The sequence below is a fragment of the Boleophthalmus pectinirostris genome, unplaced genomic scaffold (assembly GCF_026225935.1).
Source record: "Boleophthalmus pectinirostris isolate CB_2022bp ecotype Guang Dong unplaced genomic scaffold, ASM2622593v1 HiC_scaffold_6, whole genome shotgun sequence".
NCBI classification, from domain to species: domain Eukaryota; kingdom Metazoa; phylum Chordata; class Actinopteri; order Gobiiformes; family Gobiidae; genus Boleophthalmus; species Boleophthalmus pectinirostris.
In genome coordinates this window covers 10,868,542-10,883,896 of record NW_026571447.1, presented here as the reverse complement: position 1 = coordinate 10,883,896, position 15,355 = coordinate 10,868,542, and the positions used below count along the sequence as shown (strand labels likewise).

At 35.3% G+C, this 15,355-nt stretch overlaps 1 protein-coding gene across 4 annotated transcripts; it reads right to left on the bottom strand.

The window, feature by feature from the left end:
* Positions 1-3,823: 3,823 nt before the first annotated feature.
* Positions 3,824-9,168, bottom strand: LOC129411845 (uncharacterized). Of its 4 annotated transcripts, XR_008633461.1 has the most exons (12): positions 9,021-9,168; positions 8,546-8,591; positions 8,117-8,450; positions 7,748-8,041; positions 7,279-7,604; positions 6,900-7,208; positions 5,580-5,843; positions 5,223-5,481; positions 4,818-5,120; positions 4,537-4,618; positions 4,362-4,437; positions 3,824-4,205 (listed from the first exon to the last, which is right to left on the bottom strand). XR_008633461.1 is itself a non-coding variant. In XM_055163979.1 (11 exons), the coding sequence occupies exons 7-11, from the start codon at positions 5,359-5,361 to the stop codon at positions 4,167-4,169; spliced, it is 639 nt and encodes a 212-aa protein (XP_055019954.1). In that variant the 5' UTR covers positions 5,362-5,843; positions 6,900-7,208; positions 7,279-7,604; positions 7,748-8,044; positions 8,117-8,450; positions 8,546-8,591; positions 9,021-9,164; the 3' UTR covers positions 3,824-4,166. The 4 variants fall into 4 exon arrangements, 3 of the variants coding, with proteins under 3 accessions (XP_055019954.1, XP_055019953.1, XP_055019955.1); XM_055163979.1 differs by having other exon boundaries at positions 5,223-5,843; positions 7,748-8,044; positions 9,021-9,164; XM_055163978.1 differs by having other exon boundaries at positions 7,748-8,450; positions 9,021-9,163.
* Between the last annotated feature and the right edge of the window lie 6,187 nt (positions 9,169-15,355).

Genomic DNA, 15,355 nt, shown 5'->3' with positions numbered 1-15,355 from the left:
AGACAGGTTGCAATGGGCTCTATTCACACTTACGCCACAAAACTGGTAAACATTTGGGAACATGCAGACGATGACTTCCTTTGGGCTCTGTTCGTGATAGTAACTCTAACAAAATCTGCAGAAAAACGAGAAAATGGCACAGTTTTCTACATCTAGATGTCATTGTATTCTTTCTATTTTCCTTCTATAAATTTCCCATTGCTTTGTGTATAATAATTGTTCTAACTTAATTAAAACAACAAAACAAAAACTGTTACAACCAGCTGCCTGTGAGGATGCCATTACACTTACATCTCCCATGGAAAGCTCTGGCAGGTTGTGAAGACCGCAGCTGCTGAATCCATGGTTTTATCACATGCTCAGTGTCAGTAACTACACCGGAAGTCATCATCTGCATGTTTCCAAACGTCTTCCAGGTAAGTGTGAATAGAACATATTGGAGGATCAAAATGAATTGTCCCTGGTTACAGCTATAATTAGTCGAATGAACCTAAAATATCTCACAGAAATTATCTCCAACAAAGGTTTCTTTTTGTCTCTACACGTTTTTATTTGGGAGAGTCTATTTTGATATTCATCTTGCATGCAGATTTTGGTGTATCTGAACTACATTGTCCTCTCAGCATGGAAAAAATGAATTATAAATGTCTATGGAAGATTATTATGTCATGATCATAATATTCTGTCCTAATAAGTGAAATAAATCATTTGACATTCTTCTATGAGAGGATAAATACTGGACCCACTTCTATTTTATGGCATTTAACACCTCATGAGTTTTGTGTCTCTGTGTCTTTTATTCATTTGATTGTATTAATTATTTTATCTTCTATTATTTAATTTTATTTTTTTGTTTTTGTTTTATTATTCTGATAAATTGTATTAGTTAATTTGTGTGAAATGCATCTCTGCTGACATTTAGATGAAAATGTTTTCTATTGTTATTATACTTGGCACTTAGGAAACTATCTTGTTCATAAAATGTGCTCTATAAATACTTGTACTGTATCTGAAATATAAAAGAGTAAATATGGCAACCGGATGTACAAACGTTTCACACAATTATAATATAACATGTTTAAGTTGTAACAAAGGTACAGTTGCCCTAAAGTTTTGACAGACAGAATGTAAAGAGCATTCCAAATGTTAAGCACAACATTTGCATTCACTTGGCTTCTTCTAGTCACACAGCAGCCCTCCTGTTTATAAAAAAATACATCTCTGTCCTATTAGTTTAAAGCAATATGATGAATCTGCCTATTACGTCCACTTTTTCTCCATCTTAGTTTGTTGTGCTTGTGTAAACCTCATCCAAAGTCAACTGCCTGCACCTGAAAAACAAACAAAAAAGCTTATTATACATTATTTCTATTGCCTGTATGTGGACATTATTGCATTTCATTATTTTCTCAGCTAAATCAGTGAATATCTGCTGCAGTAGTAAAGTACATGTACCTCCATTCTCTCAGTGAATCCCAACAGTTGTACCTCATTTGACACTGGTAGTTGCTCCATCATCACCATGTCTGTCGGCTGGAAATGATCATGAGGAGTGTGGAGACTCTTGAAATACACATTCAAATACATGTGTTGACTGTTAATGAATATTTTAAATGAATGATGGTGTAGAAGATGTGGTTGTAATTACAAATATGTTTCCTACCTCATAATGGACAAGAATGCACATGGGAACACCAGCAGGCTCACAACTCTGATAGCAATGAAGACTAGAATCAACACGTCCTCTAAACAACAACAAATAAGGAAAAGTATTTGAACATATAATAAAAATATGTCAATTGTACTAGATAATAGCATTACCCAGTGTCTAGTAGTAAAGCTGGATACATCGAATGCTTTAGTAATGATATTTAAACTAAATTAAACTGACTAAAACATACACTCAAATGTAGAAGTTGATGTTTAGGTTTACTTCCTTTACTTTATGGGCTTTTTGCATTTGATAAGATAATTATGGTTCATTTAAGGAAGCTGTCTCTAACCAAAAGGCAGCACAAAATTCTGTTTATATTTTAAGGGTGCTTCTCATATTTATATTTTTGACACAGCAGTATAAGTAAGCAGAGGAAAGTTCTCATGTGAACTTTTAATTTTTGTGATTCAACTTTTTGTAATTACTTACATGATATTCATTTATTATATAGATAATAATTCACTACAATAATAAACTGATACAATAAATAGCATTGGTTTGTGCAAAGATTATGCCTAGTGCACATGTCCTTGTATTCACACAAATACTTATTCATGACAGATGACTGTTTATTCCACCCTGGAATTCGCTCACTGGTTGTGAGTAAAATGTTTATTTAATTCTATAAATAATACATTTTCTTCAAGGGAATCATTTGGGCTATTCACTTTAAGACTTGTGTCAATGTAAATACCTGAAGTTCCTGTAAAACAAGAGTATTAATAATAAAAATAAATAAATAAATAAATATCTGATTTTATTAGTAATTTTTTCCATCATCTTGTTTCTATGGACATGTCATTGGTCTGCCTAGAATGTTCTACAGTGTTTATTTATTTATTTATTTGAAATAGGGACATTAATGAACATATACATGATATGTAAATATGTTATCAGATTGTAGTCCAAGGCTCATTTCCATCTGCTGTCCCTAGACTGGTTGATGTTATCATACACAAAGTAGAAACAATACACCCAGAAAGACAATACAATAATACAAATAGACAAACATAAAGAGGTGGTTAGTCACAAGAACACAGACACAGGTCAACTAAAGGATGTTGAATTATTTGATCAATATTGCACGCTGCCCTGTTTAGTTAAAGTGCCAGTGTATAAATATTGCACACAGCCCATTGCTAAAATTGTGTGACATGAAACAGCTCTATTTTACATTTATTCAATTATTTGCAGTTTCATACTTATAAAAACAGGCATTCTGACTGTGAGTGGGGTTGCCTCTCTACAGATCCGACCTGTAGCTTGGTCTGGTTTGGTCTTCATGAAGACAGAAGGTTTAATGCCAAACTGTGGAACATTCCAGACAAAGCTCTAGAGAAAAGCATTTGACAGCCCCTCCACCAAAGAAGTTGCACAATGCACCTTTAAAAACAAGCAAAATGGCTTTTATATTTTATTAACATAAACTATTCAGACTTTGACTTTGCCATTTAACACAAACAGGGTTGTGCATGAACGAGTTCAAAAGAACGCGTTCATTGAACACGTTCATTTTTCAGTGAACTTTGAACTGAACGCAACACTTTTGTAAATCAAGAACTTGAACGTGAATTTGTTCAAATTATGTGTGATGAACGACGTACGTCACTGTTGGGGTTCAGAAACGTCGGAATTTAACGAGTGACGATCTGCTCTCACTTCACCTCGCGAAACCACAGCCGCGTGTCAACGTGAAGGCGACTCCACCGGCAGCTTTAGCGGAACGTACGGGCTCTTGTGTCTCTCAATGGGAAAGTCAATCAAACTTGACTGGGCGCGTTTAGCTGCTTGTATTTACCTTCTGTACAGACTGACCACGGCAAACGCAAGGATTTCAAAAGTAAATTTCAAAGCACTAATTAACAGTCTATGTGGATCTGGGCTCTTTCACATGATACACAACTGCCCAGGGAGCACAATGTGCTGATGGTAAATGCACAAATACAACAATAGATACATGCTCTCTGTGTATTTTGACGAGGATACGCGCCTAAGCTCGTGTAGAGCATCAAAAAATAGGATGGATCCTATTTTCTGAAATCTACACGCACAGGACGTGCTGCTCCGCGCGCGTATTATTTTACTTTTTTATTTATTTTACTTTTATTGTACTTTTATACAATGTAATTACTTGTACATATGCATTTATATAAAACTGTAAATATGACAAGCTGAAGCACACATGTTAACACACAAACTACATTAAGTCCATTACTGATTACATAAGTAGCAATGAAGGTACAGTGAATTAAGAATTGCAGAAACTGTATGAAAAGAGCAAATATATAAATATAAGTAAATATCCAGAAAGGCCATTAAAAGTCAGTACAAATATTAATCTGAGACTTAGACAACATAGTACATAAAGTATACAATTTAAAGATCTGTCTCATCTCAGTTAGTTTGCAATACAGTGGTTTTATTGGCCTATTATATCCACTTTTGCTCCATCCTAGTTTATATAATCCTCATCCAAGCCAAGTGTCTGCACCTGAAAAACAGATTAAAAGCTTATCATACTTTACATCTATTGCCTATTATTTATCAGATTACTTTCTCCTTATTTTCTCAACTAAATCAATAAATATCTGCTGTAGAAGTAAAGTACATGTACCTCCATTCTCTCAGTGAATATTAACAGTTGTACCTGATTTGACACTGGTAGTTGCTCCATCATCACCATGTCTGTCGGCTGGGGATGATCATGAGGAGTGTGGAGACTCCTGAAATACACATTCAAATACATATGTTGACTGTTAATGAATATTTTAAATGAATGATGGTGTAGAAGATGTGGTTGTAATTACAAATATGTTTTCTACCTCATAATAGACAAGAATGCACATGGGAACACCAGCAGGCTCACAACTCTGATAGCAATGAAGACTAGAATCAACACGTCCTCTAAACAACAACAAATAAGGAAAAGTATTTGAACATACAGCAAAAATAAAATATGTCATCTAAATTGTACAAGATAGTAGCATCAACTAGTGTCTAAATGTATAATAGTAGTAGTAACAGTAGTAAATAATAAAAGTCTAAAATAATATAGTTGGTTGAATATTGAATATTTGTGTTGTCACATTTAACTACAACTAACCTTGTTCTTGAATGATATTTTCATGTTTAAATGGAGGAACATTAAATCTTTGTCTGTGAAATCCCATAGAGTTGCTGCTGTGACAGATCAAAGTGACTGGATCTCTCCACTGAGGTTTAATAACAGTGAGGACACTTCTTAGAGCTTTGTCCCTAAGATGCTCACTGATGATGGAGATGTTTGGAGAGAGTCCTGGAAAACTCCACTGTATCAGGGGAATGGGGTTCCCCTCAGTCTCACACACACACCTCATTTGGTCTGAGTCTATAGTGCAGTTTGAAGAGCTCACAATCTGTGGAGGGACTGTAGATGACAGAATAAACAATCATGTCATGGACAAAAAAATAAATAAATGTAACCTATATTAAATGAGGGAAAACACACACACTGTACAAAAACACATACACTGTACATCCAGCTCAGTGACAGTAGAGTTCTCAGTCCCAAGTTCATTTTTAGCCTGACAGAAAATAGCAGTAGTTTCTCTGGAGGCTTTCATGTTTAAAATAGATGAGTTTCCGATCAGAGTGTGAGTTTCTTCCATCAGTTTTATACCAGAGGAAGACACTTGGGTTGGCGTCACTGCTGCAGTTTAACACAATATTACTGTGTTCTGTCACAGGACCAGAAGGGGTGACTGTCATTTTAGTATTTTCAGGTGGATCTGTGAAAACAAATTAAGTAAACACATTCTGAAGAACAAGACTTTTAAAACTGTAAGTATGAAACAACAACTAAATGAGGGAAAAGAAAAGTACTTACATTGTATATCCATCTTAAAGGTTGTGGAATTCTCAATCCCAAATTCATTCTGAGCCTGACAGAAAATAGCAGTAGTATCTCTGGAGGCTTTCATGTTTAAAACAGATGAGTTTCCGATCAGAGTGTGAGTTTCTCCATCAGTTTTATACCAGTGGTAGTGCTGTACAGCTGGGTTGGCATCACTGCTGCAGCTCACTGACAAATTACTGTGTTCTGTCATAGGACCAGAGGGACTCACTGTCACTCTGGTGTTTCTTGGTTTATCTACAGACATATCAAAGCAGTGAGTATGTCATTTAAATCAGACCGATGATGCAAAATTGACTTTTCAGAGCTTTTAACCAAGTTATAATTTCCCTTTCACATTTACCCTCTCAAAGTTGTATTTGGAGTCATGTGTGGATGTTTGAGCAATATTTTATTTATTGGTTATTTTCAATATTGCTCATGTTGCCAATCAGCCCCCGTTTTTGCCGTTGCTGGTATATTTCCATTTCTCAGTACTTTTCCAATTTTATTTTCTTAATAGGTGAACAAAAAAGATTCACCAGTGTCACATGGTCATTTCGGTACAAATGAAAAAAAAATTGCTGCCCACTAATATAATCTGCAGCTACCCATCGGGAGGTGACGACTCTTTGTAATGATGACATTTACAGAAATTTCTGCTCACATTTGTTTATTTATTTTGGATGAATATTTCGTTTAAAATTTTCAAACTATATCCAAATTATAACAATGATCTATGGGTGTTCTAGATTATAACTATACACAGTATGTTTTCTTTAAATCAATAATACATTTTCTCTGCGATATTATTATTATTATTATTTTATTATCTGAAATTGCAATCTTCCAGTGTCTTTCTAAATCTTGAGGTCCCATTTTGCCTCTGAGACAATGATTTAATGGTCACCATGATTTAAAATGGCTTTCAAAAGATATTTTGTGGCATGGTCAATTAAATAATAAAAAAAAGGGGAAACATTTGCTTTTTAAAACATCTATAAGGTAGAGATGTTTAATATCTTTAATATTCGCAGAGCAGTGAAATAAGTCTATGGCAGTTTAGACCATTTTATTTAATCCAAACTGTAAAAAGCTTAATTCTTTGATTCAATGTTTACACTTCAACTAGCACTAGAACATTTGTCTATATGCCTATGCATTTTCAAGTACACAATCTGGAATTTACTTATTTTTAGAATTATTTATTTATGTAATTATTTAACTGCTGTCCTTGCACATTAAGGAAATTGTTCAATGCTAGAGATTATTTTTCACGATGTGCAAAAGTTTTATGATGTTTTCGTGACTCACATGTGACAAAAGGAATCATCTGCACTGTCGTCTGTGACAGAGAGCTGTCTTCTTTGCTGTAGTCTGCAGAGCATGTTATGTTTTTCTTATGGTGGAGGTGAGAAGCAGTGAAGGTGAGAGTGGACACTTTGACATATGTCTTGTCCGGTTGCTCCTGCAGAGTCTCCTGAATGTCCCCCAGGACAGGGCTCCATGTCAGAGTGGGAGGGAGAGACAGACACAGGACAGGAACAGAGCACTGCACACTCACTGACTGCCCCTCACTCACACTCACAGAGGGCGGAGTCAGTGTAGGGGTGGGCGGGGCTTCTGAAATCAACAAACCTTTTACACATACAAAGATTTTGGATATAATTTTAAATGTGATGAAAATACATACCTATGACTTGTATGGTCACTCCTGCCTCTTTAAATGTATATTTCAGTGGATTTTCACATTCCACTCTGAAGAAATGTGTTTTACTGTGATGTGGACCAATGTTATTAAATGTTGTGGTGCAGTTTTTCTGAGTTAAATCTCCAGTTTCCTGTCTTGTATTTGGAAGTGCATTGCCATTGGTATCTTGCCATAAAGCTCTACATCCACTGTTCAAATTGGTTTCATGTTTGTTCTGGATTTGAAATGAACAGGGAATTGTCACACAGGATCCTCGCAGAGCCTTTATGTTTGTGGCAGAAAAACCTTGAACTTAGGACAGAGGTCACCTAAAAATCACACGAAAGTTGTCAAAATGGAGACATAAATGTGTTAATGCTGTGTCACAGTTAACACTATTTATAGATAAAGTACACAAGACTGACATTTAAAACAGCTGAACATTCAAGCAGATGAAGAAAAATAAACTCACATGTGATCTGAGCTGTTGCACTAGAACTTGAAACAGTCCCATCTCCCCTGCTGTAGACTGCAGAGCATGACAGGCTTGTCTTATAGTCAGAAGCAGTGAAGGTGAGAGTGGACACTTTGACATATGTCTTGTCCGGTTGCTCCTGCAGAGTCTCCTGAATGTCCCCCAGGACAGGGCTCCATGTCAGAGTGGGAGGGAGAGACAGACACGGGACAGGAACAGAGCACTGCACACTCACTGACTGCCCCTCACTCACACTCACAGAGGGCAGAGTCAGTGTAGGGGTGGGCGGAGCTTCTGGAAGAAAAAACTTAGTAAGGTCAAATAATTACATACCTAATATTGTAAAATAATGAATGCTGCAGAGACCATTCACTATAATATTAATTGTTTTATCTTTAAATGTCCATATTAGAGGTTTGCCACAGTCCAGTCTAAAGTAAACTTCTTTCCCCTGGTCCTCAGTGATGTTATACACTGTTGTGGTGCAGTTCTTCTGGGTTAAGTCTCCTGTTGTTGGTCTTTGTGAATTGTATTTTTGTCTGTTCATTGCTGACATCTCTCCATTCTGATCTACATCCACTGTTCAGGTTTGTACTATACGTATTGTCTATTGTAAAGGAGCAGGGTATTGTCAAACAGGATCCACGCACAGCCTCCAGTTGTTGTGGCAGAGAGACACTAAAGACATTACAGTGGACACCTAAACACACAGTAACATGTAGAATTGACATTAAATCATTCTATCAAACTATTTTAAAAGGTAAATTTTGCATTGCTTCATAATCAACCACTCACTGTGAAGCAGGAAGTACACAAGGAGAACGTTCATAACGGCAGACATCTAATTTCATGGAAACAAAATACAATCAACAATCAATGTAATTTTTTTAAAAGTTGCACACGCAGTTACATTAAAATAATTGTGTTTTTAAAAATTATGCATTTAATTAACAGTTAAATAACTTTTGCAACAAAAAGCTGTGAAAACTGCACTGTTTACTATACTGCTACAAATAAGACAATCTCATAATTGAAAAAGTACACTTTATTTCTAAGTTCTTTTCACCAGCATTGTAAGTACAGATGTTTTAAACTCCTCCTATGTGATATTACATTTATATAAGACATTTCAGAACACAGACCTCTACAATGCAACTTGTACACAGTATTAATGATCTGACATTTAAAGTTAACAACTATTCATTTATATTTAGCAGAAATATTCTTGATTTACATAGTTTATTTCATAGTTTGTTTCAGGAGTACTCACTCTGTCTGCCGTACCTCCAGACGATTCTTCTGTAAAGTTTTTTAAATTGAGGAAGTCCTGCATACAAAGGCGACTCAATGAAGTCACACAAGTAGTAGAAACTGTTAAAGTCAAATGTGACAAGTTGTTTGGGTGTATTTCTCACATTATCTTTACTGGAACTGAGAAACTTTTTTACGTTTATGTGGAAGATTTAGCCTCAGCAACTGCAGTTTATTATTAACAAACTATTTAATGCAACCATGTTTTTAACCTAAAGGGATTTCAACAATATTGTGTTTTGAAAAATAAGTATTAACATCAAAATCTTCACATGTTGTTTGGGTGGATCAACACTGGAATTTAAGCTCGACCTTTTAATCCACAAGGGAAATTATCTGGACACAGCAGCTCACGCATCACAATATATTATTATAACAAAGAACTAAAATATAAATGGTAATAACACATTGTAAATAACTAGCAAAAATTGCAAGAGACTGCTGTCAAATAAGGCATAATTACATAAATGTGTATACACAAGCAAAAATAAAACATAGAAATGCAGTAGCACAAATATATCTCAACTATATACAAGAGGTCACAAGGAAAACAGTGCAAAGATGACAGGATGATTGACAGGACATAAGGTTATCTGTTCCATAAGGGTGAGTTGTTGTACAGTTGTAGGGAGTATTATCTGTTCCATAAGGGTGAGTTGTTGTACAGTTGTAAGGAGTATTATCTGTTCCATAAGGGTGAGTTGTTGTGCAGTTGTAGGGAGTATTATCTGTTCCATAAACGTGAGTTGTTGTACAGGTGTAGGGAGTATTATCTGTTCCATAAGGGTGAGTTGTTGTGCAGTTGTAGGGAGTATTATCTGTTCCATAAGGGTGAGTTGTTGTGCAGTTGTAGGGAGTATTATCTGTCGCTCCATAGTCTGGTGCAGTGGGTGAGCAGGAGTGTCCATGTCCTCACTGTGACAAATGTCTCCAGTAAAGACACGTGTTATGAGTTTTTGGCTTTTGAAAATGAATTCTATAATTTGAGTAAATCATAATATATACTTTGATTCTTTGTGTGGTTTCCTCAAAATATTCTGTTGAAAATGTATCCATAAAAATGCATCATAGATCGGTTCTATTGTGAATGTCTTGTCTGTAAATGCCCCATTTAGTTTACATTTTAGTATGTATAATATACTGTATGTGTCAAATGTGAGAAGAGCCCTTGTTTTTGTTTTTTTTAACTCTGTATGTATTTTATTTGCTACGACGGAGTATAAGGGTCAGAAAAGAAAAAAAAAAAGATGCTGGCTCTATGAGAATAAAGTCATAACATTTCGACATTAAAGTCGTAATATTATGAGAATAAAGTCGAAGCCAGAAAAAGTCGTAATTTTACAAGAATAAAGTCGACGTTAAAATAAAGTCGTAATATTATGAGAATAAAGTTATAATATTACGAGAATGAAGTCATAATAAAATCAAAGTCAAGGACTCAATCAGGACTCAATCAGGTCCGGAACCAAACCAGAAAGACCAGGATTGAGACCGGGACCAGACCAGGACTGAAAACGGTTTAGTCCTAATTTAGTCCTGGTTTAAGTCACGGAAATGGGAAATGGCGTTTCCGTGACTTTAAAATGCGAATGCGGGACTATTGCGCCGCATACGGACTGAACCAGGACTGAACCAGGACTGAACCAGGACTGAACCAGGACTAAACCAGGACTAAACGAGGTCCGAGACCAGACCGGGACTGAGACCGGGATCAGACAAGAACTGAGACCAGGATTGAGACCGGGAACAGGACAAAGACTGGGACTGGGACTGAGACCGGGACCAGACAAGGACTGAAAACGGTTTAGTCCTGGTTTAGTCCTGATTCAGTCCTCGTAGCGCCAGCATTTTTTTAATTTTATTTTTATTTTTATTTTATATGCAGTGATTTTTTGTTATACTGGAGTGAAGGGCTGGGTGGACTGAACTAATTGAACATTCCGGCTGGACCAGGCAGAGGGACGGGCCAACAAGGACAGATACAACTCCTGAAAAGAGCTAAGTAGAGGGATGTATCTGGGGGACCTTGTGGGCATGCGGGAGTGCAGTGACCGCAGCACCAGACTCATTTTTTAATTCTGATTTTAGCCGAACCAGATTTTTAATATTATTTTTTATTATGTCATTTTTTAGGATTCTTTTATCCATTTTATACCCATTTTAATTCTTATTTTAAATGTTGTACTTCACCGAATAAACTGTTAACTGACTGCATATCTGTTCATGTTTTTTCCAAACAGTTTGGTAGGACTAAAGAATCTGACATATGCATAAAAAATATAAATGACGGTTAAGGTTTATGGTATCATGAGTTTTTGGTTGCTGTATAGACGTGAGGACCACAGGAGTGTTTTCTGAAGCCTACATGCAACAACTCTCAGAACAGACAGTTTTTATACACTGGTGGTGGACAACAGGTGTGAGGCTCATGTCAAACAGAGTGACCAATACACAGTCAGGCAACAACTGTATCGGTAAAAGTGACTGTGACAATTTAACTTTAGCAACAACAAATGGTCTAACATTTCTTAACGTCATTTTAGGAAATAACAGACTTATTCTCATACTCCTTACATGAAGCTTGTTTGTCCTTCAACTAATATAAAAAAAATGCCATCACTTTACAAATTAGTCTTCATGCCTACAACAAGTGTCTCTGTCTTAACTTTTTTGAATCAAATAATGACATAAGATGACACAGAAAAGACACTTAGACACTTTGATTATCATGAGGACCAAGCAAGCAACAAACTACATTTGTATTTGGATAAAATGTTTTTCATTTTACTAGCTCATTATTCATTTACACACTACCAGACTTGTGAAATTCAAGACAGGTTGCAATGGGCTCTATTCACGCTTACGCCACAAAACTGGTAAACATTTGGGAACATGCAGACGATGACTTCCTTTGGGCTCTGTTCGTGATAGTAACTAACAAAATCTGCAGAAAAACGAGAAAATGGCACAGTTTTCTACATCTGTTATTGTATTCTTTCTATTTTCCTTCTATAAATTGCCCATTGATTTGTGTATAATAATTTTTCTAACTTAATTAAAACAACAAAACAAAAACTGTTACAACCAGCTGCCTGTGAGGATGCCATTACACTTACATCTCCCATGGAAAGCTCTGGCAGGTTGTGAAGACCGCAGCTGCTGAATCCATGGTTTTATCACATGCTCAGTGTCAGTAACTACACCGGAAGTCATCATCTGCATGTTTCCAAACGTCTTCCGGTAAGTGTGAATAGAACATATTGGAGGATCAAAATGAATTGTCCCTGGTTACAGCTATAATTAGTCGAATGAACCTAAAATATCTCACAGAAATTATCTCCAACAAAGGTTTCTTTTTGTCTCTACACGTTTTTATTTGGGAGAGTCTATTTTGATATTCAACTTGCATGTAGATGTTGGTGTATCTGAACTACATTGTCCTCTCAGCATGGAAAAATGAATTATAAATGTCTATGGAAGATTATTATGTCATGATCATAATATTCTGTCCTAATAAGTGAAATAAATCATTTGACATTCTTCTATGAGAGGATAAATACTTGGACCCACTTCTATTTTATGGCATTTAACACCTCATGAGTTTTGTGTCTCTGTGTCTTTTATTCATTTGATTGTATTAATTATTTTATCTTCTATTATTAAATTTTATTTTTTTGTTTTTGTTTTATTATTCTGATAAATTGTATTAGTTAATTTGTGTGAAATGCATCTCTGCTGACATTTAGATGAACATGTTTTCTATTGTTATTATACTTGGCACTTAGGAAACTATCTTGTTCATAAAATGTGCTCTATAAATACTTGTACTGTATCTGAAATATAAAAGAGTAAATATGGCAACCGGATGTACAAACGTTTCACACAATTATAATATAACATGTTTAAGTTGTAACAAAGGTACAGTTGCCCTAAAGTTTTGACAGACAGAATGTAAAGAGCATTCCAAATGTTAAGCACAACATTTGCATTCACTTGGCTTCTTCTAGTCACACAGCAGCCCTCCTGTTTATAAAAAAAATACATCTCTGTCCTATTAGTTTAAAGCAATATGATGAATCTGTAGGCCTATTACGTCCACTTTTTCTCCATCTTAGTTTGTTGTGCTTGTGTAAACCTCATCCAAAGTCAACTGCCTGCACCTGAAAAACAAACAAAAAAGCTTATTATACATTATTTCTATTGCCTGTATGTGGACATTATTGCATTTCATTATTTTCTCTCAGCTAAATCAGTGAATATCTGCTGCAGTAGTAAAGTACATGTACCTCCATTCTCTCAGTGAATACCAACAGTTGTACCTCATTTGACACTGGTAGTTGCTCCATCATCACCATGTCTGTCGGCTGGGGATGATCATGAGGAGTGTGGAGACTCCTGAAATACACACTCAAATACATGCGTTGACTGTTGCTGAATATTTTAAATGAATGATGGTGTAGAAGATGTGGTTGTAATTACAAATATGTTTCCTACCTCATAATGGACAAGAATGCACATGGGAACACCAGCAGGCTCACAACTCTGATAGCAATGAAGACTAGAATCAACACGTCCTCTAAACAACAACAAATAAGGAAAAGTATTTGAACATATAATAAAAATATGTCAATTGTACTAGATAATAGCATTAGCCAGTGTCTAGTAGTAAAGCTGGATACATCGAATGCTTTAGTAATGATATTTAAACTAAATTAAACTGACTAAAACATACACTCAAATGTAGAAGTTGATGTTTAGGTTTACTTCTCACATGAACCTTTACATTATGGGCTTTTTGCATTTGATAAGATAATTATGGTTCATTTAAGGAAGCTGTCTCTAACCAAAAGGCAGCACAAAATTCTGTTTATATTTTAAGGGTGCTTCTCATATTTATATTTTTGACACAGCAGTATAAGTAAGCAGAGGAAAGTTCTCATGTGAACTTTTAATTTTTGTGATTCAACTTTTTGTAATTACTTACATGATATTAATTTATTATATAGATAATAATTCACTACAATAATAAACTGATACAATAAATAACATTGGTTTGTGCAAAGATTATGCCTAGTGCACATGTCCTTGTATTCACACAAATACTTATTCATGACAGATGACTGTTTATTCCACCCTGGAATTCGCTCACTGGTTGTGAGTAAAATGTTTATTTAATTCTATAAATAATACATTTTCTTCAAGGGAATCATTTGGGCTATTCACTTTAAGACTTGTGTCAATGTAAATACCTGAAGTTCCTGTAAAACAAGAGTATTAATAATAAAAAATAAATAAATAAATAAATATCTGATTTTATTTATTTTATTAGTAATTTTTCCATCATCTTGTTTCTATGGACATGTCATTGGTCTGCCTAGAATGTTCTACAGTGTTTATTTATTTATTTATTTGAAATAGGGACATTAATGAACATATACATGATATGTAAATATGTTATCAGATTGTAGTCCAAGGCTCATTTCCATCTGCTGTCCCTAGACTGGTTGATGTTATCATAAAACAAATACACACAGTAAAAACAATACACCCAGAAAGACAATACAATAATACAAATAGACAAACATAAAGAGCTGGTCAGTCACAAGAACACAGACACAGGTCAACTAAAGGATGTTGAATTATTTGATCAATATTGCACGCTGCCCTGTTTAGTTAAAGTGCCAGTGTATAAATATTGCACACAGCCCATTGCTAAAATTGTGTGACATGAAACAGCTCTATTTTACATTTATTCAATTATTTGCAGTTTCATACTTATAAAAACAGGCATTCTGACTGTGAGTGGGGTTGCCTCTCTACAGATCCGACCTGTAGCTTGGTCTGGTTTGGTCTTCATGAAGACAGAAGGTTTAATGCCAAACTGTGGAACATTCCAGACAAAGCTCTAGAGAAAAGCATTTGACAGCCCCTCCACCAAAGAAGTTGCACAATGCACCTTTAAAAACAAGCAAAATGGCTTTTATATTTTATTAACATAAACTATTCAGACTTTGACTTTGCCATTTAACACAAACCACATGACTTGATCCCCAGTAGTCTAAACTTTAACTGCTAACAGCTAAAACCACATGCTTTCAGGACAGAAGATTGACTGTGGACCTCTCAAATTAAAAAAATACCCATACCCCTGATAACTCAACATGACTCTGGTGCTGTGACAAGTAGCTGATATAGAAAACTGATACATTAATAATAGGAAACCGAAAGCACAGATCTAATTTATACTAATTTGCACAATTTACAATTTTTAGCATTTTGAGAACTGCACAATGT